The sequence below is a fragment of the Necator americanus genome, chromosome X (assembly GCF_031761385.1).
Source record: "Necator americanus strain Aroian chromosome X, whole genome shotgun sequence".
In the NCBI taxonomy this organism is placed as follows: Eukaryota; Metazoa; Nematoda; class Chromadorea; order Rhabditida; family Ancylostomatidae; genus Necator; species Necator americanus.
The window spans coordinates 16,265,449-16,291,339 of record NC_087376.1 but is presented as its reverse complement, the minus strand read 5'-3'; the positions used below and the strand labels follow the sequence as shown (position 1 = coordinate 16,291,339).

The 25,891-nt window shown below is 42.7% G+C and overlaps 2 protein-coding genes across 3 annotated transcripts in view; both read right to left on the bottom strand.

Moving 5' to 3' along the window:
- Positions 1-25,891, bottom strand: part of RB195_023506 (uncharacterized protein) — a gene marked incomplete at both ends in the record, with an annotated part of 63,475 nt that overhangs the window by 35,105 nt on the left and 2,479 nt on the right. For both annotated transcript variants that reach the window (XM_064210972.1, XM_064210971.1), the window contains 5 exons: positions 11,085-11,191; positions 11,244-11,391; positions 16,736-16,844; positions 16,910-17,098; positions 25,410-25,482. In XM_064210972.1, the coding sequence (XP_064066852.1) occupies positions 11,085-11,191; positions 11,244-11,391; positions 16,736-16,844; positions 16,910-17,098; positions 25,410-25,482 (626 nt within the window). The remainder of the gene's footprint in view (positions 1-11,084; positions 11,192-11,243; positions 11,392-16,735; positions 16,845-16,909; positions 17,099-25,409; positions 25,483-25,891) is intronic.
- Positions 4,940-5,236, bottom strand: RB195_023507 (uncharacterized protein; the record flags this gene model as incomplete). The annotated part of the gene is made up of 1 exon (XM_064210973.1): positions 4,940-5,236. The coding sequence occupies one exon, from the start codon at positions 5,234-5,236 to the stop codon at positions 4,940-4,942; it is 297 nt and encodes a 98-aa protein (XP_064066854.1).

The following is a 25,891-nucleotide window of genomic DNA, read 5'->3' as shown; positions in this document are numbered from 1 at the left end:
TGACAATCTTTGTCGCTTACACTCCAACATCAAGCTACGAAAAAGCTCTCTATTTGGACCTGGAAAAGTTCTAAAGAGAAGACCATACTTTCTACAAAGTCATAATTGGTGATTTCAATGCCAAAATTGGCCCCAGAAGAACGTCTAGAGAACTTCACATCGGAACCCACGGCCTTCAATGGAATGAGCAGGGAGAGAGGCCTTCCGAGTTCATCGTGACGACTAAGACCATCCATGCGAACTCGGAATTCCAGAAGCCTTCCTCTCTACGCTGGACGTGGGAGCCATCCGATGGAGGGTATCATAATGAAATTGACCACATCATCGTCAGTAAAAGGTTTTGCCTAAAGGATGTCGCTGTTGTACCAAAGTTTTATACGGGATCGGACCATTGCCCTCTTCAAGGAAGGTTTTTTTTTTCGCACGGAGAGGAGAAAAAACCGCGAAGTTCACAAAGCGAACTCCCAGAACCATAGTCGACTGGGAGCTCTTCGCTTCACTTGTCGGCTTACTGACAAGCGAAGCGAACAGCTACTGTCATGTGAAGGACAACATCGACGACGAATATAAGCGGCTTGTTAAACACCTTCGCGACTGTACGAGGAAAGCGAATAGTTTCAAAATCACCAAGAGATGCCTGTCTCCGAAAACTCTATAGCTGATACGTTAGCGTGGAGCTGCACGAGCTGCAGGCAATGGAGAAGTCACGTCCAAGTTTGCAAGGTTTCGCAAAGAGGCGATAAATGAAGACCTTAAAGAGAGAAGAGCAGAAGTGTTGGGTGAAGCTGCAGAAGCGAGAGAGAGTATTCGCTACCCCCGTCGGAACTTCGCCAAACGTAAAACAATAATGACTGCTTTCCTTACCCCAGATTCACTCGTTATTTGTCGGAATGCGAGGTTTCTGGGTAACGAAAATCAGCAAGACGGTGCCGTTGTATAAGAAGGGAGATTCAAAAGGCATCTATCGTAAAATCTGCTTACTGTCTGTCATCTACAAACTCTTCACAAGAGCAATCATGGAAAGGATAGAAAGAACATTAAACGATGGACCGCCATGCGAGCAAGCAAGGTTCGAAAAGGGTTTAGTACGACTGACCACATGCACACGGTTTCAAAACTCATAGAAGTATCGCGAGAGTACAAGATGCCGCTGCGTCTCACTTTCATCGATTTGAAGAAAGCCTTTGATACAGTTCAGACTATAGCGGTCATGGAGGCCTTGGACAACCAAGGTGTCCCTACTCCATACATAAACATACTTCGTGAGTTGTATAGCAACTTCACGACCTAAATTCTCCCATTCTACAAAGATGCCATAATCGAAGTGGAGAGAGGGGTTTGTCAGGGTGACACAATTTTACCTGGAATATTCAGTTCCACACTCGAGAACGCAATACGAAGATTGAAATGGGAGAAAATAGGCGTGAAAGTGGACGGCCGCCATTCACACCATCTTCGTTTCGCTGATGACGTCGTTCCAGTGACCTCTGGCATCAATCAGGCGGAACGGATGTTTGCTGAATTCGATAAAACGTGTAGAAGGATTGGTTTTCAGCTGAACGTAGACAGAACGATGTTCATGAGGAACGGATGGGTTTCTGATGCTCCATTCACGCTCAACGGAAGGAACATATTCGAGTGCTCTAGTTATGTATGTATAGGATGGGAAATCAGCATGATGCATTCAAGAACATTATAGCGAAGAGGACCAATAACATCCGGCTCCGTGCTCACCTACTCAACATCACCGTTCTTCCTGCTTTGACTTACGCCTCAGAAAAGTGGGTGTTTCGCAAGCAGGAGGAAAATGCGATCAGCGTCATAGAATGCGGAATTGAAAGGGTGATGCTAGAAGTAGCCCGCTTTACGCAATTGAATGAAGAGATGCGAAGTTCATGATCGATCGAAGATCAGAGACGCTGCCGCATATGCCAAGGAAAGCAAAATTAGGTGGTTCTGATGCTGATTGATGAGCTGATTCCCCCGCGAGAAGAGATGCCACAGACGTTGTTGCGTTGTTGCCTTTTTGTTTTTTTGAACCTTCCTAGAAGCCAACTCTATCACGTAATTGCAATGCAAACACGCCGCATGACCTCTTTAGCGAGGTGATGGGCAGGCGTGACTTAATGATCACAGCTTGTCTAACAGCTGCCTGCTCTGGGCTACCGAAAACCTCTTCTGCAGGCAGTTATTCATCTGCAGATAATCGGCTGTGGGTATCTGACCGCAGCTCCCCAGTTATTGCATTGACAGTCAAATATGAAACATCACCTTCATGTCGGAACGATTACGAAAACGTTATTCATTATTCATTACAAAGCACAACAGTTCAGTTCGAAATTTTTTCTCTGTCTTCTTTGCAAGAAGCGGATAACTTGTCTATACGTAAATAATAGATTACCCAAACTAAAATCTCTGTGTTTTTTAAGTTAACTTTTCTAGAACTTACAAAGCCAAAAGTTACTGGGCGAAGCGAGAGAATATTATTCTGTGGCCTCTCAGTTTTTTTTTTTGCGTGATTCTAGTGACTTTCAGTCGTTTTCGTTTTCACTGAAAAACGTAACATTCCCCGCAATCACACACGCAATTTCCACACACCTTTCTAACTGGAGCGCAATGAGATCGGCTTTAACCCCCGATAAACCAAATTAAAGCAGAAACAAGTCAAAGCACCTAATTGAGAGGAAAGTGGGGAGCATAGGTCGGAGGAACGACGGTGCAGAAAAAACAAAAATCAGCAGTTTGTTCCGACAATATAATGATTGGACTGCTGAGGTTCGACACCCCACCAAGCCAAATTTTTGCAGAAAAAGGTGGAAGCTTCAACCTGCTTCTAATAGAAGGATTTTGATATTGAATAATTTTCATCAGTTTAATCATAGATTTAATAGAACTTATTTGCCAAAAAGCTCATATCCTGTGCATATTGTTAGGTCTGGGATCGCAAATAACTACGCGACAAGAGCACAAATTTTGTATGTATTACATGAAAGGTTTGCCCTACGAAATACTCATATCGCTGCTTATTGCGACTTCTTAGTTTTATGGAGTTAAGATGAGACAGATATGGGAAAATGAATTTCTGCCACCTCTGTCCTATTTGCAAACCTTCTTCTAGGAAGATTTGACTTACTTGACTTAATCGGCCGGCTGATATTATCGTCTGTGCGAACACCAGCTTTTTTGCAGAGGTGTGTCATCTTCAAACATAGCTCTTTCCAAACCCCTTCATCTTCAGCCAACGTTTGCACAGAGTCAATGCATTCGTTGTTATTCCATATTCTGCGACGTACGTCTCGTCTAAATTTCCTATTCACGCCGACCACTCTTGGGTCCTCATTCACCACCTCAGCCCAGAACTTCCGTTTTCGGCCGGGTGGTCTTTTCAACTTGAGCCCGACAAACTCCTTGGAACTCGTTTAAGAAATCGAGCTGCTAGTCTCCTTAATATATGGCCAGAGAAGCGAAGACGACTTTCAGTAACCACTCTCGACGGCGGTTCAAGAAGTTGATATTTTCTACGTGTCATCCGCGGATACACCACATCGATTTCCTCGTAAAAATCCTTATTGTGGCATATCCTAGGCGAAGAGTAGCCACGCAGCCGTCTAAGCAGCTTCTTTTCCGTGGAATCAGACCTCTCCATCACCGTAGACGGTGCAGCCCAAGTCTCTGACCCCTACATGATGGGCGAATTGCGGATAGGTAGACTCGCCGGCTTGACCTTGTTGGTGATAGTCCACCACAGAGATTTCATTAAGTTTCATTTCATTCATTATTTCACTTTCTCATAGCTGCCGTTGTTCTTCAGCATGAAGCCCAGGTAGCAGAACTAATCTACGAGTTCGATTGGTTGTCCGACCACCTTGATTCCTGTTCGAGGTCTCGAAGAGATCTACATCTGCTTGCATTTATCAAGGCGTAGACGTAATCCATAGGCTGCAGCCAGCTTCGACACAAGGTTGACGATATGTTAAAGTTTCGTACTGCTTTTCGCGAATATAGCAACATCGTCGGCGTACTTGAAATCAGTTAGGAGCGCCCTGATGGTGCTGATGTCGGCAGGACACTAATCGACTGTTCTCCGCATGATGTCATCGATGGAAAAGGTAAACTGGAAGAGTCTTGCCATTGCCCCCTGTCTTACTTTAGTCACCACCAGTCAAACGGTGCTTATCTGTCCGAACCGCAGTAGTTGTTGTCTGATTAATGTTATCAAGTAAGCGAATGAATTTTCATCGTACTTCGTCAGCGCGGAAGCGTTAAGAAGATGGCTATGATGAGGAAAGCCGAAAGCGGCTTCAAAGTCCAGAAATACCAGTTGCGTTGGCTTCAAATATCTCGACCACTCTTCTGACGATGAACACCTGGTCAATCGCAAGTCGGCCAGAATGAAAGCGGGCTTGCTCGTCGCGCGTTGTTTTTTCGCCGCGTTTTTTATAAACCGGTCCAGGATGATTCGCTCTAATACATATACTCCAACACCTGTACATAACAAGCAGCAAAAAGATTTTTTGTTAGTTCCCAGGGTCCGTAACTGATAACTTCTTGTGATGGATTATGATAGTGTCTCCACGAGTCAGGCACACTTCTGTCTAACCACATTGAGTTGATGATCTTTGCCATCTCACAAATTCCAGACGGAGGAAGATATTCCAGCACTTCTGCGCCAATTCCATCGACTACACCAGATTTTTCTCTCTATTTTTGGATACAGACTAGAACCTCCGAGTTGGTACGTGGTTCCTCGCTAACTGCATATGTCAGTCTATAAAGACGCTCGAGTTCAGGAGCTGATGGCGTTTGTCGGTTCGTTAAGGTGTTGAAGTGATCCCTCTAAATTGGAAGGGGTGCCTCGCTGACAGTGATAGCTTCAACAGTGTCGAGTACTTGAAAACATCTTTTAATTTTGCCGCTATATTTTGTTGTTGTTATTTTGTTATAGTAAAGCATAGGCTTTCCTCGGGTTCTTGTCCTCCTGTGTCTTTTCAAACTCATTTGATCTTAATGTCCATTCGTCCTTGCGATCTTGTTGCAGCTGATTACGCGGCTTCCCTCTCAGACGGTTCTCCTGGCTGAATACAAAAGCAGACGTCTTCTTTGGCTCTTTCGTTCGGTTTCTTTCGTGCGTCCTGGATACACTTTGTGCAGGAGTCTGCATCGCAAAGCTTTTTCCTTGTCCGTACTCCAACATGAACAGATACTCGTTAGCGGAATTTCTTTCTACACTCTTCATCTTTCATGCCCACTATGTCAATCTTTGGTCTAAGAGAAACTTCTCTGTTTATTTTGTGGAGCCGTATTCTGAAGTTGAGAATAACTCGACGGCGGTCAGAGTCAAAATCGGCGTCCCATACAATTTTAGATTTTCGCAAGTCGGAATGAGGAATGTTCCTCATCAAAACGTAGTCGAGTTGTAGTTTGAAGGTCCTCATGCACTGCTATTCAGGCGTCAGAAGTGTTGACCCATTACACGCAAACTGATGGCGATGCTGATTCCTCTTCAACCTGGAAGCAATGACGAAACCCGTTTTTTCACATAAGTCGACCAGAGGGTTACCGTTGTCCAAAGTGAACTTTGCTAAACAATGCCATTTCCCTAGCAGACCTGCTCTTGTTCAAACCACATCTTCGCAATCGCATCCATTTAGACAACGGTCAGCTGCTAGCTGGGCATTTTAGATATTAACATACTAACTTTATCGCAAAAGACATCCTTGTTGTAGCCGTCAGTTCGTGAGCACTCACGATTCAGAGTTTGGATCCTCTGTGATCCCGCAGTCGTAGAAAGGCGCATCTTGACGATGTTGAGCCAAATTTCTTACCCAAATGCTTGTAGTCGTTCCTCACAGCTATCGCACAGCCACCTACTTTCCTCTCATCACCATTACCGCCGTAGACAGTGTAGTCTCAAATGCTGATAACGGGCAGATCTCTGATGCGTGTTCCCTGCAGCGCAGCAGACAGCATAAAGAGATATCGTAAAGACCGGGATAGGGATAGGGATTGCTGGGATTTCCTCGATAATGTACGGCAGTTCGGTGTGACGAATCGAATGATTTTTGTCAAAGATTCCATGCTCTCTTGAGGCAAGTGACCTTTCCTTCCTTTCAAAGTGCTCCCATCATGAGGCTGTCTGCGCTCTTGTATATCTCCTTGGCCTAACAGGGTGCCCAGAACCTAAGCTTTTTTTGGTCATTGAATTCTATGAAATCCACAATCAAACTGCTGAAAACTATGTAATATTAAAACCCTCATCTTTTGAGAGAACTTTTACCTCTTTTGCAGAAAATCTGTGCAGCAGTGTGACTGAGTGGTTCCATTGTGCGTATTGTCAAAACAAATTGTTCAACAAATCGTTTTTCTTTTTCGCCGTTTCTCTTGTGTATTTTGCTTAACGCTGATCTTTTTTTTATACGAGTGTTTTTTATGCAGGTGATATGGGTTCTTCGGTTGCTTTCCACATTTGACGACCCATGAGTACGTATGGATTGAGTTATTGGCGCAACGCTCACCACATCAAACACTGCTTACAGCAGCAGGAAATAGCAAAAATGTCAATTTTTGTAGTGGTATCAAGGTGCAACTTGAACTGCTCTAGGTCTGTCCAGCTTGACCAATCTCCTAGACTACTACTTAAACACGTTCCATTTAGCTTCTCCGAAAGCTTCCTAAATGAGGTAATAAGCGTTTTTATAAATGCTACCTACGTTTACATTACATTGCCTTAAAAAATACAGAAAATACTTACATACATAATACAAAAATTGTCATGCCTTGCATGTTTCCTCTGGTGCGACATGGTAGTGGACAGGGTCACGCGTGCGTTGAGAATTTCTTAGCAGGAGTTTGAAAAAGGGATGTGGGAGCATGAGAGGGGTAGTAGGGGGTTAGAAAAGGAGAAAAAATGAAGAAAGCAAAGACGAAAAGACAATGGGGCAGTCGATTTTAACAAAACACATATTAAGGGCTGCAAAATATTAGAAAAAATAGATAGTACGATGTAAGACTACAAAGACACAAAAGAGTATAAATTACAAAATGCGTACTGAACTAAGGCGTACGGCTTTGCTTTGGAGTAAGGTGCTTCGAAAATCATGAGTTTTTCAGTCAACTGTCAAGACGAGTACCATCGAATACTTGAATAATTAAACTTATCGTAAGTAATCATAATCATTGCAAATAATGTGATAGAAGTTGCGAAGACAATGAAATGGAAAACAAATCGTTTCAAATGTGTAGCGACCAAAAATTTTGACCCCTTCAAAAAACCAACCTGCTGTCAAAACCATTGAATCTAACCATTGCAAACTTGTGTTACTATTTTATGTAAAAGATAAGGTCATTTCTTAATCAGCTAACACGTACGCTGTTGAATAGCTGCTCTTGTATTCTAGCTGATGACGTAGCGCGCTGTACTGCTGCTTTCGTTGAGACCGTCAGGGATCAATCTATGACAGATGCAAGATTTTTCATTTAGAGTTTAAAGACCACATTTTTTATTCAACAATAATGAATATTTTTATATATTCACTCAAAAAAGCAATTTCGAAGCAGTCACTAGGCGGAAAAAAGACATCTACAGACGGAAACAAGGTTAAAATTGCTGCGAGTTAGGCTCCACGAGTTTCTGGCAAAGTTTGATGTTTCTAACTTTCCTAATTCTACCCATGTTTACTTCAATCTAACAAGATTCGACCAGTCCAACAGTCATTTCCAATCAGCGCCAATGGTTACTCGCTGAAATCACCTCTAAATCACACCTTAATGCAGTAAAAAATGCTGCAAATGCAATTTCGGAAAAACTGCCGGTAAAGTGCTCTTCTCAGCAATTTTTCCGTTTTGCAAAAATAAAGACTCTGACATCGAACTAATCATCGTCTGTAATCACTGTCAATGAATAAGAAGTAGATAATACTGTGAAGATGCTTCTAAAATGAGTTCGGCATCAGTATTAGTTGTTTTTCCATTTTGCAACATTGGAAAATTCCTGGGGATTAAGTTCTCGACTACTCGTTTTCATTCTCAATGAGTGATGTTGTGTGTAAATAGCACAAATAATGCGAAAATAGTTTTAAAATATGTTCTCTGTACATTTTTTCCGTTTTGCAAAAATAATGGCTACGGCGAAAATAGAACTCTAGATTGCCTTCTTATCAGTGTCGAAGAGTAAAATTGTGTGCCAATAGTAGGAAATAGCATTAAAATGGTTTGAACGTGTCCCTTGCCGCTCTCCGCCGAGTCCGGCGTTGATCGAACACTCGATCATTCGTTATCACTGTCAAAAGTAAAATTGTTTAGCCGGATACACGCTGAGAACTTCCTCATCTTTTTAACTTATATGTGTACATCTGCTGACACTTCTAATTCTTGCAGTGAGTGAGCGGTTTGTGGGCGTCTACATTATACTTATTATATACTTTTATTTTACTTGCAGCACCATACATTAGTACTAATTGTAGTACTATTTATTAATGACCTGCCTGAAAGTCGGCTAAAGCAGGACTTAAGGCTTATTTTCGTGCTCGAGTCGCTCGCCTTCACCGACCGGACAAGAAATAACAGTAGCGACATTTTTTGGAAAATTAGAATTGCTTTTTTCTCTCAATGCCTTCTTCAATTTTCTTATCCGAAAATTTAAGCATAGATGAAAAATTTTAGTGTTTTTTCCTAAAAGCAGTCAGTTCTGTATTTGGAAAGCAATCCAACTTAGTTTTACATCTGCGTTTCTCTCAAACCTCCACAATTTGGAAACATTATTTGAAGTATGAGTTTCCATCGTTCTCAACTATTAGCAAAGAAAGATGTGCTAACATGAAGACGTTAATATCACTATCGTAGTGATAAAAATAACGTTCTACGTCAGAACTGTTGCGCAAAGCGCAAACTGTTGGCTACTATGTATTGTATTTAAGCAACCGTTCGCACGTGTGTTTCCTTTTTTTGAAGAAAGAATGTAAGCAGCATCATAGATGACATGCTGGGAAATAGACATGTGAAGGAACCATAGAAATCCATTCTACTGCGTTGCGGCTCCCGCGCACCAATCTAACGTAATGGAACCCGTCTTTCTCCACTCTATTGCTTTCTGGCACCGGCGCACCATTTCAACCACGGGAGACACGTCCCACCCCATTTTACAGTTATCTGGCTGCGGAGCCCGAATTCGACACCGTAGTACCTGTCCCACCCAATTTTACCGCGTTCAGGTTCCAGCGCACCAAACCGACGCCATGGTATTCGTCTCCCTCTCTTTTTGGGATTTCTTGACTTAGACACACACATGCACGGACGCACACACGCGACTAAATAAGCCCGTTATTATACAGCATGATAGTTTGCAAATCTGGAGGTATACATTCGCATAAAAGTTTATTTGCCCTCACTAACATATGAGAAAAACTAACTTGCCTTACCAAAGCCAACATACATGGAAAAAGATCTCTGGGCAGTGATGGAAAGGTAGAGTGCTCCTCTATCAGCTGCACGGCGATGGTTCGACCCTCAGCGGTGCAGAGTTTTGCACCATTATGGAGTATTTTCGTGACACACAGACAAACACACACATGGACTAATCGCGTTATTATATAGCATGATTATTGTATTATACTAGTTTATTTTAACTTCTTTAATTATCGTCAACTTGTTTCTATTAATTGTTTTTAATTAGTACTTGCTTTCTTTGATTTGTTTTTAATTAATTAATTAATTTCTATCATAAGAATTTTTTGGTTGCTATGAGCGGCAATACCAGAAAGAATGAAGTAAGGGGATCGTTTTCAGGAGAGTCTTCTATCAGGAGTCGTTCTGGGAGGGGTTTTTCTTCCAACTACACGTTTGGCCCTGGTAGTGACCAAAAAAACCATGATCGGAGCGGAATTTCTTCAACTGTTCGGTCATTCCATTATTGACATAGCATTCAACACACCCTCTATCTCTCAAAATTAAAGTAAACAAAACTCTTCGAGATGCAAAACATGCTCTACCTATTTTTTTCGACCTTTTCCATCCTTTTGGTAGGGCACCAGTACCCCACTTGAGAAATGCAATTGTCCGTAACAAAGAATACTCAGCGCTGTCCTGACCACTATGTTGTAGCTTAGGGCTCGGAACTTTTGGCACCACCGTTGACAATGAGCTATGCTTATCGTTCGATCGAAAAAAACGCAGCATTAATAATCATCATAATTTCCTTTGCATAGTTGCTTTTATTGAGCAAAATATCCCGAATTTGCCCATCTGTCATCACCACTACAACTTTGCAATGATGACTCTCAAAATAGATCTGGACTCTTCAAAACTAGTCCAGCAAGACTATGAAAAAAGTAAATGTGTTGCGTTGAGAGCCAAGCGATGAACACATTAGATTCTTTCCTCCTCCGATTTAAATTTGAGCATGTGAAAAAACGGCATTATTCTTCGGATCGGCTAATATGTAGTTAATGCGAATGTGTTCAACCACGGGAGCTCAATTCCGTATTCGACTGAGGTAAGTCGAATGCAATAAGGGGACGAGTGTTACGAAGGCAATAAAGGATAAAGGCGACTTGCAGCAGATGCATTGCGCTCACATTGAACACTTTCGGCGCCGGCGGTAAGTAGTGTTCACCTTTAAGACAATTAATTGATACCTAGATCCACTTTTTCAGTGCTACGGGTCAGCTTACTCTTCTACTAGATGGTTTTTGGAAATAAATCAAATATTAGTCGACAGAAACGAAGTACTCAGCGAGATAGGCATGACATAAAAACGAGTAGAAATTTCGAGGGTTTTGAAGCCGATCAAGAAGTTGAAACAGTACATCTACAATAAAGTCCTATTAGAATTGGAAAAATTGCATAACATGCAATATGTAATGCCGAAGACGCAATAGAAAAACACATAAGAACATCTCCTAAATAATCTCTGAAGTTTAAAAAGTGAAAATACTTCGCTTGGGCATATCTAGAACAATCGCTGTTTTCTTCTGACTTGAAATGTACAGTTAAATGCAATTTTACTCAGGTAGTACCTTTCAACAGCTTAGTATTAAAATCAAACAAAATGAGACACTAAACTCATCATAAACAGAGAAAAAAATAACCTCGAATATGGAGAAAGTGTGACAGAGTGGCATGTTTGAATCCTTCAACGATCGCAGTACACAAGTATTCCCCTTGTTGCCAATTGCGAGCACTACTAAGAGTGATCCTGAACAGTGGAGTAATTTTTGGTTTCAGAAGTGAAGGCGCCGACAGCACACATGTTTCCTTTAGCAACGATCTGGTCGTCTCCTGCTCTTGTCCACAGAATTGTAGGTAGCGGATTGCCCACTGCATCACATCGAAACGAAACAGGCTCGTCTTCGCTAACTTCTTTCTCTTGTGTAGTAGACATGATCCGTGGGCCAACTGCAAGAAAGTTAAAAATAAGCCATTAGAGTATCCAAGTTTTGCGCTGAAGGCTAGCATGAGACAGTACTCAAACAAGCATAAATTTTGTACGTATGGACTTTTGCGAGGGTGCAGTATTGTTCGAATCTCATGAAACGGTGTTCCATCGGTGATCAGGCTGTGCAAAACGGAGTTCCAAGAAAAATTCCAAAACCATTAGAAAAGAACTGTTTTTTTATATTCTATATTTCAGCTAAGAATTAACGTTTCATAGTCTTCTAGACAAGAAGTTCACCGTTCTCAGTCCTTCAAGTTCAGAAGAATTCGTCGCATCCATGAAAATTATTAGGTTGGTTCAAGTCTCGTACCAAATTCAAAAATCATAACTCTATTGTTCATAAATATCAATGTACAAAATAATGACCAATCAATTCCAGAAGTTCGCTGGTCGGCTGCAGGTCGTAGAAGCGCGGTTTTTATTTCCAGCTCTTTCTGATCATTGGATTTTCATTTCTCGTAGATGCAGCTTCACTGCCTGAAACAAATAGTAGTCAGACGGGGCCACGTTGGGAGAGTGAACGGAGTGTGGTAGAACTCTGCAACCAAGTTCGGCAATTCTCTGGTGAGTAAGGTTCATGACAATGTCCGACCTCACGTGGGAAAGCTTGCTCGCCAGAAAATTACTGAATTTGGTTGTGAAGTTCTACCGCGCCCTGCCTATTCTACCCCGTCTGAGTACGATTTGTTTCGGACACTGAAGCTCCATCTACGATAGGAAAAATTCAACTATTAGAAAGAGCTGGAAAGAGATTAGGCGCTTCTCCGACCAGCAGTCGCCAGAGTTCTAAACTTCTGGAATTGATAGTCTAGTGGAGCGTTGAACGTGGATCATGATGGCCATTATTTTGATTATTGACAACTATGAACAACAAAGTAATAACTGTTCGGAAAAAGAATGAAATTTGGTGCGACTTCGGGACCAACTTGATTCATAGTAATAGGAAACACACAATTTGGAAACTGATTATTACTTGTACACGAAGACCATTGTGAAAGCACTCACGCATTTGAGGATACGCTTTCGGTGTGTTTGTATCTGTTGGAACGCTTGGTCACCCTGAGCTAGTCGTTGTCGGCAACATCAACTTCAAAGTATGTGCTATCTGCTGCAGTGTTCATCAGATAAATTATCTTATTCTACATCGCGAGTACTCCCGTTGTTCGTCGATTTGCTCAAGCAAGCTCCAGCAGTACTTCTAGTCGTCCTGATCGCGTGATAAATGTTCGCTGTTATCTAACTTCGCGAAAGATACGAAGAACGCCACATTTTTTTATTGAAGGACCTCGTGAAGAAGTTTGGTCAATGGGTGGTTCCCTGCAGTGCGTTTAATTCACGTGGAACCTGGCCGCTTGCTGCTCTGGTCCAACAGTTTTCGTTGCAATGCATTGCGTCTTCGACCCAGCTTATCTTAGTGTTCTTGGCAACTGCGGCAGCTTTCGTATTCTTCAATCGCTGAAATAGGACTGAACTTCGATTCTCTATTTTCATCTGCGCTATACGTGGTGCTCTTAGCATCACTCTCCCATAAAAGTTTGATGATGCTGACCGTACTTTTCCCTGTTACGCCCGTATGCGAAGGTATCTGAAGCATATCTCAAAACAGGAAGAGCGATTGTGGTAAAGAGGTGAGAAAAAAGAAGGGTGCTTTCGGTCTCTTTTAATATATCCTCGATCCTTTAGCATGCTTCACAAGCAACTCATCTCCTCAGACTCTTTCGACGTTAGACGGTTCATCATGTTTATTTCCCGAACCCAGATTAACAGGGTCAAACGTACGTTCGGATGTTCGTTACAGTGGGTCGAAGGAGATGGATGTGAGCAAAACGGAATCGTAAGGGTATTCGATAGTTGTCTCCGAAATAAAATCGTGAAGTATAAGATAAATGATTGAGGAAGACACGCAACCTTTACAGCGAAAGTATTTTAGCTAAGATGAGAGAACAAATCATGGAAAGATCTTGGAAAATCTTGTTCCTTATAGTTCTGCCAATGGAACCACTGTGCTCCTTGAGCCAATCTTTTGACGGTTGGCATTTGGAGAACGGCAAAAAGGGTCTTAACGTATTCTCCGCGAATGTCTCTGAGACATTACGTGTCCATTGGATATGTCGGGAGATACTCGAACATAACATGAAGAAGTCACTGAAGACACAGACAATGTCTTAAATGCTCTTCTGGGCATAAAAAGGTAAAGAACTACACAGTTATAAGGAAATATGTAAAGAAGAATAGTGTGAGTTCAAAATTACCGAAAAATTAAACAACAATGTAGTTAAAAGCACATGTCATTTTGGGTGTATTCCTAACAGAAGTACGGAAGCGAGTTTCGTCTAGACCTCACCTTTAGGAACCCTATAAATCTTATCAAATGAACTCTTTATTTCCAAGAGGTGAAAGATACGGAATTCCTCTCTCTCCGAAAATAAATGAGGCTACAAAACATCTTGGGACCTACAGAATAACGATAATCCTCACTCCACTTAATTTTGAAAGCTGCAGTGTTCCGTTTTTAACGACTATTTTCATATACGTGATTTGGAGCTATTAGATACATCCTTCTCTTATAGTTCACGTGAAGATTTCCCTTGCTTCTGGTAAAATTACAAATTCATCTCACATCACAAAACTTCAGTGGATGAGTCTTATTCTCCAGAACAATTTAGTGGCTCGTGGATTATATTCTACCCAGTGATGTAGCGTATGATTAGCGGTAGCCAGAGTCAGCTATCTAGGTAGCAACGAAGGTGAATCTCTTCAGGACACACACCATCGCTAAAGCCTCGGCCGAGCATGATCGAGGCAAGCTAGAAAATCTGCCGGGACCCTCTTTACAAGCACCCATTTTCTTGCTGCTCTAAAATATGCTTGATGACGTCAGATTCGCTTCGCTGGCTCAAACCGTGTAAAATCTTATCAGGTTTTGCGTATCTTTTGCAACCAAATTTGAAAACGTAATTGTTTTTTTTTTGAATACCAGGTTAGCTACTTATTTCTCTACACACTGAAAAATTGACATTTGACAACTAATACACTCCTTTTCTCAAGTGGCTCAAGTAAGTTGTGGCCTTTTTCTACGAATGGAAGCAACACACGCAGCACGTGAAGCGGCCTTGAACGAGGCATTGGACAAGGGACACACCACTATCCACGTTACCCTCAACAACTGGTTCCTCCGCCCCTGACGATAGGAAATTCTCATTGGATCTCTTGCCACCCAGGGGGCATCTGCACGTCAACATCTCTTACAACGGTTCTCAAGCGCCATCTAGACACACCTATCAGTTATAAGCAACGAGAAATTTCTATCAAAGTGAGTACCTCGCGGACTGGTCGAAACCAACTGTTCGTGCTGGGAGAGCAACGGTGAGTCATTGCTGTTTCGCCCGCCCCTGCCGATCGGAGTTTCTGCACGATATTGTCGTTGTGCGCACTGGTTCCTTCGTGGCGTTCAGTACCACCGATAGCCAATCAACATCAACAGAAAGTTCTCCTCTGCTGCTTCTGACACTCCCGGAGAATGCTTTGAGCAGCAGCCCCATAGCTTCTAGTCCCAAGGAATTGTAGCTCTCCCAGAATGATGGAACACCGTGATAGAAAACTCATGGCGAATACGCCAACGGATGGCCATCAATGTGTGATTAAGAAGTTACGGAATTACAAAGGGCATGCGTGTGTTAAAAAAACAAGTAGCAAACGTAATATGTTACGTTGAATTAGAGCACGTGCAAGGAAAAGTCGTCAGAAGAAATAGAAAAGAAACATAGACCACAATTTCAGACTATTTTGAGGTCCACAAAAAAAGGGAATTGCAAAAGCGTCCTATCTATAGTCGGGTCAAAACGACATGAGGCGCGGATCAGTTAGGTGACGCGGTGAAGATTGCGGTTGGAATAATGGTGGGACCATAGCTAACTGCAACAATGAGAGCTGCTAATGTCCCCTAACCGCCACGTTACGCCGCATCGCTTCGAGCGCAGCCGCTTACGCAAGCTTCATGTCTTCATGAGCACCGAGTTTCATGTCGTTTTGACCATATTATCACGCTATATAATAACGCACTTAGCCCGTGTGTGTATTTGAGTGTGTTTGTCTGTGTGTCACGAACATACTCCATAATGATGCAAAACTCTTCACCGGTGGGATGCCAAACCATCGCCATGCATCTGATAGGCGAGCACTCTATCTTTCCACAATTGTCCAGACACATATTTATATGTATGTTGGCTTTCATAGGCCAAGTTAGTTTCTGTCATTTGATAGTGAGGGTAAATGAACTTCATGTGAATATACACTTCCAAATTTGCGAACCATCATACTATATAATAACGGGCTCATTCTGTCACGTGTGTGCGCATGTGTGTGTCTCAGTCACGAAATTTCAAAAAGAGAGGGAGACATTTACCATGGCATCGGATTTATAGAGAGTTTTATCTTCATCACTACGATGATGATATTCACTTGATTACATGTTAGCACGTCATTCTGCGCTAATAGTTGAGAGCGGAGGAAACTCATACTTCGAATAACGTTTCCAAATTGTGGTTTGAGAGAAACATCGATGTAAAATCAAGTTTGATTGTTCTCCAAACAGTACTGACGCATTTGGGAAGAAAATCATGAGATCTCTCATCTATACTTAAATTTTTAAGGAAAAAATTGAAAAATCTGAAGTCCGGCTTTTGTCGGACGTTCAGATTAGTATCTATATAATCGAAGGCTAAACATTTTCACTGTCTCGCAAAATTGGAGATAACATCCTCATTTGCATGTATAAATGCTCGCATACTTTCCTTAACTTACTAAAATTTACCTATCCTATCACAAACGATTATTTCGTGTTCGGTTCGCAAACGATGCAACGTTTATCATCTTTATAGAGTATTTCCGTGACATACAGATAAAAAAAAAACAAACAAACACAGGCTAAGCCCGTTATTGTACAGCATGAGAGACCCATAGCATATAAAATTATAGAACATATAGGTTGTAGAACTTCATTATTTGCAAAACTACTGTGCGGTAAAACTTTAGTTTACGTTGCAATGACCTTTAATCGATCTTCTGCTGTCCATCATGAACAGATCTGCTCAAAACGTTCCAATTTGTTATGCAACAGCGAGTGAGCGGTTGCGACAAGGTGACTCGATTTCCACTTGCTTTTAGATGACTACAACGTTTGTATGTAGCAAATGGCTGTCTTCCCTAATGAGGGCAGAGTTAAGCGCGGATCCCATCGTTCGAGCTTTACATCCGTCGCAAACAACTTCACGGACGAATAAAATCATAACTATAGATACTCACAAGACACGTCAATGCTCAGAGATGCATAGCTGGTTCCAATGGCATTGGAAGCCTGACAAGTGTACTTGGTTCGGTGATCTTCCATTTTGAGGGATTCAAGAAAGAACGTCTGAAAAAAGAGAATATCTAGCATAGAAGAAGACTGTAAAGGTTGGAGTTGTAGAACAGACTCACATCAGCTGTATAAGAAAGAAGCTGATTCCCATTCTTGTACCAAGAAATCCTTATGTCGTCTATAGGTTTTGCGACGACGATGCAAGCAAGAAGAGCCGATCCACCTTCACGAAGTGGTTGTTTCGATGCCAATGTGAGGTTCACTCGCGGGGCGTATTGCAACACAAGTTTCAGAGAATCGGATTCGCTCTAGACAATCTATGTGTTCTCGTTTTCGCTGGACACCTTATAGACATAGACCATCTATGAAAAGAAAATACAGGAAAGTCGCTGCATGTAAAAAATTGGTAAAGGAGCTATCCGTTTTTATAGCCTTCTTTTAAAGTGCGACAAACAAAAAAGGATTTGATGGGTTCGTGAATTTGCTAAATATGGATGATAACTCCAACAGTACAATTAATGAACGATTCACGCTCTATTTTTATCCAGATGATGGTGATAGATTAAAACAGATTTACTACCTCTTTGTTTAGATCATAAGTAAGACGAAATATGGGCTAAAACGTCATGCAAGCGATATGTTTTTGAGACAGACATTTCTCTGTACTTCTTCTATCAATACGAGAGGCAGATCAGAGGAGTTATCTCTTAACAAAACTTTCCTCTGGTATTTTTTTATCCAGTATGCGACAAAGGTAGTGGAAACAGTCGTTCGCGGCTCTGGTTCAATGGTTGTGGTTGAAAAGCATGACATGTCCGGTCCACCTTATTTTGCTTTCCTTGGCAAACGCGGCGGCGTCTCTAATCTTCGACCGCTGAAATGGTATAGAACTTCGAATCCCGTTCCTCAAATGTGTCCTTCCGTAGTGTCAGTCTTACGATTAAGCTTTCATTGACCCTCACCGATTTTTTCTTTGCTTGCGAGCTGTCTACTTGAAGATTTTTTGTTTCTGAAGAATTGCTCAAAGCAAGAAATACGGTGTTCTTGAAGAGGAAATCACGGAACTGGGTGTTCCTGGTCTTCTTCATTACATTCCCGATGCACTTACACGCTCCCCGTTGTGCGCATTTCCTCTTGCCATACTCCGATACATCCACGGTTGATGTAAGATGTTATCAGAACGATGTCATCAGCAAAGCGCAGATGCTGCAGCTACCGAGTATCAATCTTCATTCCCACGTCGCCGCATTCTGGTTTTCGCATTGTGTTCTCAACAGTGGCTGACGAGATTGTATCCTGTAGGGCCCCTCTCTTTGTGTAAATGACGAAGTTTTTATCTCTCTCGAAGTATAATTGTGTACTTCGAGAGTGGAGATGCAGTGATTGTTTAAGGCTTCCATGGCCGCTTTTCCTCAACTGACCCAACTGATGAAGTGAGACACTGCGCAGATCTGTTAATTGGGCTGCACGCAAAAAAAACAAGGGCAGCTATGAGATAGGTGAAATATTAAGCAGAGGTTCCCGGAGACCATTTCTGCATTTAACTACCTCATGAAATGCCTGTGGTCGATCCCCATCACCAACGAAATCAAGTTGCCAGTCTACCTATCCGCAATTCGCCCCATCATGATGTACGGATAGGAGACTTGGACAGCTTCGTCGATGGTGATAGAAAAGATTGACTGCATGGAGAGAAAGTTGCTTCGATGATTGTTAGCTTTTCAGTTTTTTTTTCACTTTTGGCAGATGGTGTACCATAACGAAGAACTTTGCTCGGAAGTGGATATGGGGTGCCGGCGGATAACACGTGAAAAACGTCAGCATCTTATCCTCTCTTCTGAAGAAGTCACGGAATACCGTCTTCGCTTCTTTGGTCACGTTTTGAGAAGACCATCTAATTGTCTTGTTCAAGTTATCTTGAAGATGCTTCCAAACGGTATTTGGAAAAGACCACCTGGTCGTGAAAAAAAAGTTAGGACCGAGGTGGTGAAGGAAGATCTGAGCATACTTGGCGTTGACAAGCAGTTGGGGCGTTTGCGCTAAACTGTAAAGACGTTATTCAGTGTTTCTTTTCATGGTGAAGAAAAACTACTTTTCATTATGGTAAAGAATTAAGATTTCCCTTCATGTCTTGTTCAATGCGCAACGAAGATTAAGCGCTAAAAAGACGATTAGGAGAATTGAAAACTGCTGAACTTCCAAACTACGGGAACATTATCAGAGAAAAGTTCGCAGTATTCTTCTATAAGATATTTCTCGCACGTAGTTACTCTTATAGAGCTCAGTAGTTGTTTTCGTTGAGTTGCTGTGAAGATCGGAGTAGTGCTACAAGAAGAAGACATTCACTCTTTGATCAGATAAATCTGTTTGAATACGTATGACGAATTAGGATTACCTCACACAGCAGTCCAAAATTACACATATAAAAGTTCGTAACATTCATTTCCATTCACAGCTGGATACAGATTATGCTAGACGATCTTCTCATAATAATATGGGGGAAAAAGTACAACAGTGACGGGATGACTCATTTATTTGACTTAATCGGCAGGCTGACATTATCGCCTGACGCGAATGCCCTCAGTTTCTCGTCTCGACCAAACTGCCTGTTCACGCCAAGTGTCCTCAGGTTCTCTTCCTTCGCCTTGCTCCAGAGCATCCGGTTTCGGCTTCTTTCAGAAATCTCAGACCAATTGGCTTCTTTCAGAAATCTCAGACCACGTTGAACAGGCTTAATTGGCGGTCGGGTGTTACGGCCTAACGCGGCTCTCCTCATTTTCGTCGGTGTGTGTCGTCCTTGTATCCGAGCCCATCCTCTTCAAATTTCAGCTAGAATCCACTTTGCGTCGCTATTCCCGGAATTTAACGTCTCGACTGAACTGCCTGTCAACTCCTAGTATGCTCAGATCTTCCTTCACCACTTCCGTGCAAAAAAATTTTTCACGGCCAGGTGGTCTTTTCCAATTACGATCTGGAAGCATTTTCAGGATAACTTGGAGAAGACGACCAAATGGTCTTTTCAAAACGTGACCAAGGAAGCAAAAACGGTTTTCCGTGACTACTTCAGAAGATAGGGCATGATGTTGATGTTTTCCACGCCGCTACCCCATATCCATTTCCGAGTGAAGTTCTTCGTTATGGTACACCATCGGCCAAAGGTAAGCTAGCAATCGTCTAAGCAACTTTCTCTCCGTGCAGTCAATCTTTTCCATCGCCGTCGATGAAGCTATCCAAGTCTCCTATCCGTACATCATGATGGGGCGAATTGCGGATAGGTAGACTGGCAACTTGATTTCGTTGGTGATGGGGGTCGACCACGGGCATGTGGTCAATCAGTTGAATGCAGAATTAGCTTTAGCGCATCTTTGCTGAGTATCCCTCTCGTAGCTGCAATCGTTCTTCACCATACAGAAATAACAGAATCGATCCACAAGTTTGATAGGTTGTCCGTTCACCCCGGTTCCCGTTGAAGGTCTTGAGGAGACCCACATCCGCTTGCATTTATAAGGGCGGAGTTGCAGTCTGTAGGCTGCAGCTAATTTCGATACATAGTTAACAACATGTTGTAACTTCGCGCTGCTAGAAGCGAATATTACTACATCGTCGGCTACTCGAGGTCCACTCGGAGACGTGCAGAAGGTGCTAAAATGACATCGGCAGGACACTGCTCAACTGTTCTTAACGGTGTAATACATCCAGCTGGTGCTCGGACCGCAGCAGTTGCTATTCTATTCATGTCCTTTATTAAATGTACGAATTTTTATTGCAACTCCATCGGCGCGAAGCGCTTTGAGAAGAAAGCTCAGATGAAGAGAGGAGAAAGCTACTCCGAAGTCCTGAAAAGTTAGCTGTAGAAGCTTTGAATACTGCTGCCACACTTCAAACAAACTCCTGTTAATAAACACCTGAAGAATCGTCAATCGACTAGACTGAAAACCAGTTTGCCCGTCACGGGTGGTTTCTTTGCGATGTCGGACTAGTCGGTCCAGGATGACCCGTTCCAAAACCTTATACATAACACGCAGCAATGATACTTCTCAGTAATTCCTAGGTTCTGTAATGGATGGCTTCCTGTGGAGAGGAGACACAGTGGTGTGTCTCCACGAGTCAGAAATCGCTTCGTCAATGCATATTGACAAAGAATGAACTTCGTCATCTCAGGAATCCCAGACGGAAAAATTTAATCTAGCATTTCTACGCTGATTCCATCGTCTCCGCCAGATTTTCTATTCTTCATTTTTTTAAATATAGACCAGAACCTCTGACTCCGTCGGTAGCACCTTCGCTGACCGTGATGTATGTCTGTCTTCGAGTGTGCGCGAGTTTAGAGACTCACAGCGCTTGTCGGTTCAGCAAAGCTTTCAAGATGTTTGCTTCAGATGTGCAGGGTCGCCTCTCCAACAAAACCTCGATTAGCAGTGTTTAGGACACCTATTATTTTGTCATCTTCCCCAATCTTGCCGCCATACTGCTTCAGCGGAATATAGGGTTTCCTCAGTTTCTTGTTCTCCCACGCCTTCATTCGCTCTTGACGTCCATTCTCACGATCACATTTCTGCTGGCGACGCAATTCCCTTCTCAGACGCTTCTCCTGGCTGAAGTCAACAGTAGTGCTGGCAACTCATACGAAATTGTACGTGAATATTCTCTCCGCAGATAGAAATGCGAACGTTTTCCTTGGTTCTAAAACCAGGAGCGTTTCCTTTGCAGCTGCTGAGTGTATTTACTGAAAGAGTCAGTGTCATTCTTTTTTTTCCTAGTCAGTAATCCAATATTGACCAACACTCGTTGGCGAAAACACTTTCTGCATTCCTCGTTTTTCAGGCCTGCCAAGTCGAGCTTCGGTTAATGTTGAGCTTCGCGATACTTCTCCTGGAACCGTACCATAAAGCTGAGAAGAACTGGACGGTGGTCGGAATCGAATGCGACGTCCCAGACAGCTCTAGATTTTCGGATATCTTACAAAGGGAGGTTCTTCACCAGAACGTAATTGAGCTTAAGCTTAAAAGTCGGCGTCTTCCGCTTTCGCTGCACTTTTGGCGTTAATAGGAGTTGGCCTTTGCCGTGTAAGCTGATGGCGTCCGACAATTCCTCTTGGACGTGGATGTAATGATGAGATTCGTCTGCTTGCGAAGGTCTATCAATCGATTTCCGTTGTCCTATGTTTGCTCTATGTGATAAATCCATTTTCCAAGCAGTCCAGCTGCAGTTCAAGTTCATCTTTGCATTCGCATCAATTCCGACAATCACCATCTGCTGGTTTGGACGTCAGCTTATTGAATTCATCATAAAACGCGTCGTTGCTGTGGTCTTCAATGGTTTCCGTGGATGCTGAGCATTTACGATACAGTTTGAGTCTTTTGCGATCCCGCAATCGTACAAAGGCAACAAGTTTAAACCAAATCCCTCCACCGGGTTGTTCTAATCTTTCCTAACAGCTATTGCGCAGCCTCCTACTTTCCTTTCATCAGCATCGCCGCAATAGATGGTGTAATTGTCGATACCGATGAGAGGGCTATCCTTGATGTGTGTTCCCTGCAATGCAGCAAATGGTGCATGCAGATATTGTATAACTTTTGCCATATAACAGTGCAGGTTATATAGCTCGTACGATCCCAACGCTTATAATCAAATACCTGATTAAGTTTAGTAAAAGCAAGGGCACCACTTGCAGATAGCAATCGGACTTGTATACGCGACAACCAGAGGTGCTGTATGATTTCTTTCCATGATAGTATGATTGTCAATAGTAGTATTGACATGATAGTATGTTGTACGTCGGACGGGAGAACCTCTGGAATGACTTGTGACTCTTTCCTTAGATGGCGACAAAGCAAGTAGACATGGTTGACGAAAAGACCACAATAGAGATGACTAATGATTTTCACCATTCTCCTTCTAGATGCGATGGTTGTTTTGTTCGGGTTCTGGATAGCTGTCATCTTTGTCTTGCAATTAGCGAATTCTGGGCACGGCAGGGACAGGCACGGCGAATGCTCCTCTCCACACCTGCAGCTTCAGCAAACACTTCTGCTATTTCCTTTCCTTTTTTTTCTTTTTCCGCGTGCAGTTGTGTTAAACGAGCCGATCGTACTTCTTGTCAATGTTGTCCATTGCGATATCTTCTCGAAAGCCGCCCAGCGTAGCAAAGAGATCCCAAGCAATGATAGTTCTGAGACCTCGCTGTCTGAACTTCGCGGCTCTCTGTTCTCCAAGTCTGGATAAAATCCCCCTCATGCGTGAATAATGCAAAAACCTTCCGCTCACTATGATGCTTCCAATTTCATCACGGTACCCACCACCGCGTTAATCTCCACGTTTAGCGCAGAAAGGAGGGCTTCTGGAATGGCGAGTTTCCATGGTTGGTTTTTGTCGTCATGATGGACTCGGAAAGCCTCTTCCCTGCTCATACCAAAATAGGCCGCATGCTCTGGATACCGATGTCAAGTTCCTCTGGCGTTTTCTGCGGCCAATTCTGGCGTTGATCACCTAAAATGATCTTGTAGAAGGCATGATCTTCTCTGTAGAACCACTGTAAGTCCAAATAGAAAGCTTCGACTTTTTTTTGTGGCTTGATTGCGGAGAGTAAGCGAAGAACATAGTCGAGCTACCGTTGAACCATATCTTCTCATCCGGAGACGTCCGATAAGGGTCGTAAATTGTTCGAAAGCGTTCATTTTCCTAATGGAAGTGGAAGTGAACGTGTGGATCCTGACCAACTATGGTTTCCACTACTACACGACCACGTCCAAAATCAGAAAGCACCTATGAGGAAAACGCCAACAACATGGTACTTCCCCTCTTTCTCCCATCTGCATTTCCACAGACTAAGTAGACTGTCTTTGTATAAAGGAGAAATTTTATAGGGATTCTGTATCCTGCTCTGTATCGTCAGGCTTTCAAAGAACAATGTTATTTAGAAAAAATCTGTTTTTTGAAGGTGGAAAAAGAGGAATATCTCAAAATTGAAATGTGTTTTGCTCTGGTTCTGCTCCTCCAATTACGTACTGACACCAAATGTCTTCCTCTTTTGCACTATAAGGGACAAAGTGTCTGGAGTTAATCAATTCGCTTAGGTTTCGCCACACCACATTCACTTTCCTTCAAAACCGTTTGAGGTTTACGGATGTGTAACTAGCCTGTACAATGTTTTGCGGGGGCTGACCAATGTATTATAACAGTGTTTTTGTCCTCCCAGACAAGTCTGATATTAATTTACCGCCCGGATGAAAGGCTTAGTTGACACTAGGCCGGAATTGAAACTCCGATCTATTACGCCGCAGCCATAGCGGAATCTCTTACCAAATGCGCTACATCACCCCCTTCTTCTACATCACCCCTTTTCAAAAATACTCCTCGTTGTTTGATGGATAAATGGGTTGCCTTTTAATGCGTTCTTCCATGGAAGGAAAAGGCCAAAAGGAGGCTGCTGGATATAGTACTACTTGTTCGTCCATACACGCACACATACACACATACACACACAAGGTCAAGGTGGGACCCTAACTAGCTGCACTCATCTCTCATCTCTGCAATTCGATTCACTCGCGGCCGCCAGCTCAACCATGTAGCAGGTTGTAATCACGGTGAAACATTCGCTGGCTTTAGTCGACTGCAGAGATGAGTTAAACTAGCAAGTTTCTCCTCTCGTTTTCAACAACCAGTTTAACCGTGTTGCTAAGAGTACAGCCGCTTATGCTGCACCGAGCTTGAGGTGGCATTCACAAGACATTAAAACGCTCTACACTGCATCGAATATCAAAGTTCGAATATCTATTGTAAGCTAATGGATCGCCACAGGATACATATACCATCCTTACAGAGTTCGTAACACGGAACTGCTAATTCTGAGGCACAATAGAGGTATAGCCAGGACAAAACGGCACGAAGAGAAGGCAGCGGTTGGAATCGAAGTTGGGCCATCGCGAACTGCAACGATGAGCGGTGTTGGCAAGGGTCCTTCCTCAACCCTATCCCCTTACGCCTCACCGCACAGATTCGAGCGCAGCCGCATACACGTACCGAACCTCGGACCGTTTTGACCGGACTATATCAACAGTGCAGAAAGGTAGGTCTGGTGATCTCCATATGTTCACGTATCTCACAGTTTAAAAACATCTTGAGCGGTATAAGCAACGGATGCACTAACTCGCAGTGCAGTTTTGAGTCTTTATGTTGCTCACAACGGAGACAAAATTCGGACATGATGCAGATATTTGCCGTTACGCACGTCTCCAAGAAGAGTGCGAAATCTAAAATCCATCCAGTTCAGTTCAACTGTGACTAACCTAAGCAACCTGCGTTGTGCATACCAGAAACAAGACAAGGATAAGAGTCCACGCATTATTGAAGACTTGAATGCTCCCGTACGAGAGTATATCATGTTTCAACGCCTTGATCTGCAAGCAGTGCCCAACCTCTTTTTTCTCGGAGGGGAATGTCGCGTACAAATTAGGAACACTAGATGGACAGGATTTGAATTTGGTGTACTGCAGTGCAACTGCCAAAACAAAGTAAACCTCGGCGATAGTTTAGTTCACTGGTAGCAATTAACATGAACTGCAAACCAATGCAAGCAGTTGCCTAAAGTAGTAACCCATAGTCATTAGAAGACAGTACCTTGCCTGAAAGTGTGTCGTGTTGACTCAAACACAGAATGTACTTCTCGTCATCCTCAGGGCGTGGAACGAAGCTAAAAAGGAATTAACGTTAATATCTAAACGACACTTTAGAGATTTGACAATTTGATCTTATTTGCACTCCTATTCGTGTATTCTTTGACGAAAACATGAGCAAGAGAATGTTCAGGAATCTCAGGTATTGAACAGTAACCAGTCGTGAATGATGAATACGAAATAACGATCATATGGTTTTGCAATTAATGCAACAACTTACAACAACTTTTCAACAATTAAGGAGTTTACACTACGCTGCTCCGATGACCGAAATGAAATGGAAAACCTATCGAAGTGTAGATACTCCGTGTGGACTGCGATTCCACACACGATAAGAAGGTCAGCGAAACAAATCAAAAAGTATTGATAACCAGTGGTGGTAGCGTTCACCACGAAAAGCACACGGATGGTCCGACTAACAATGAA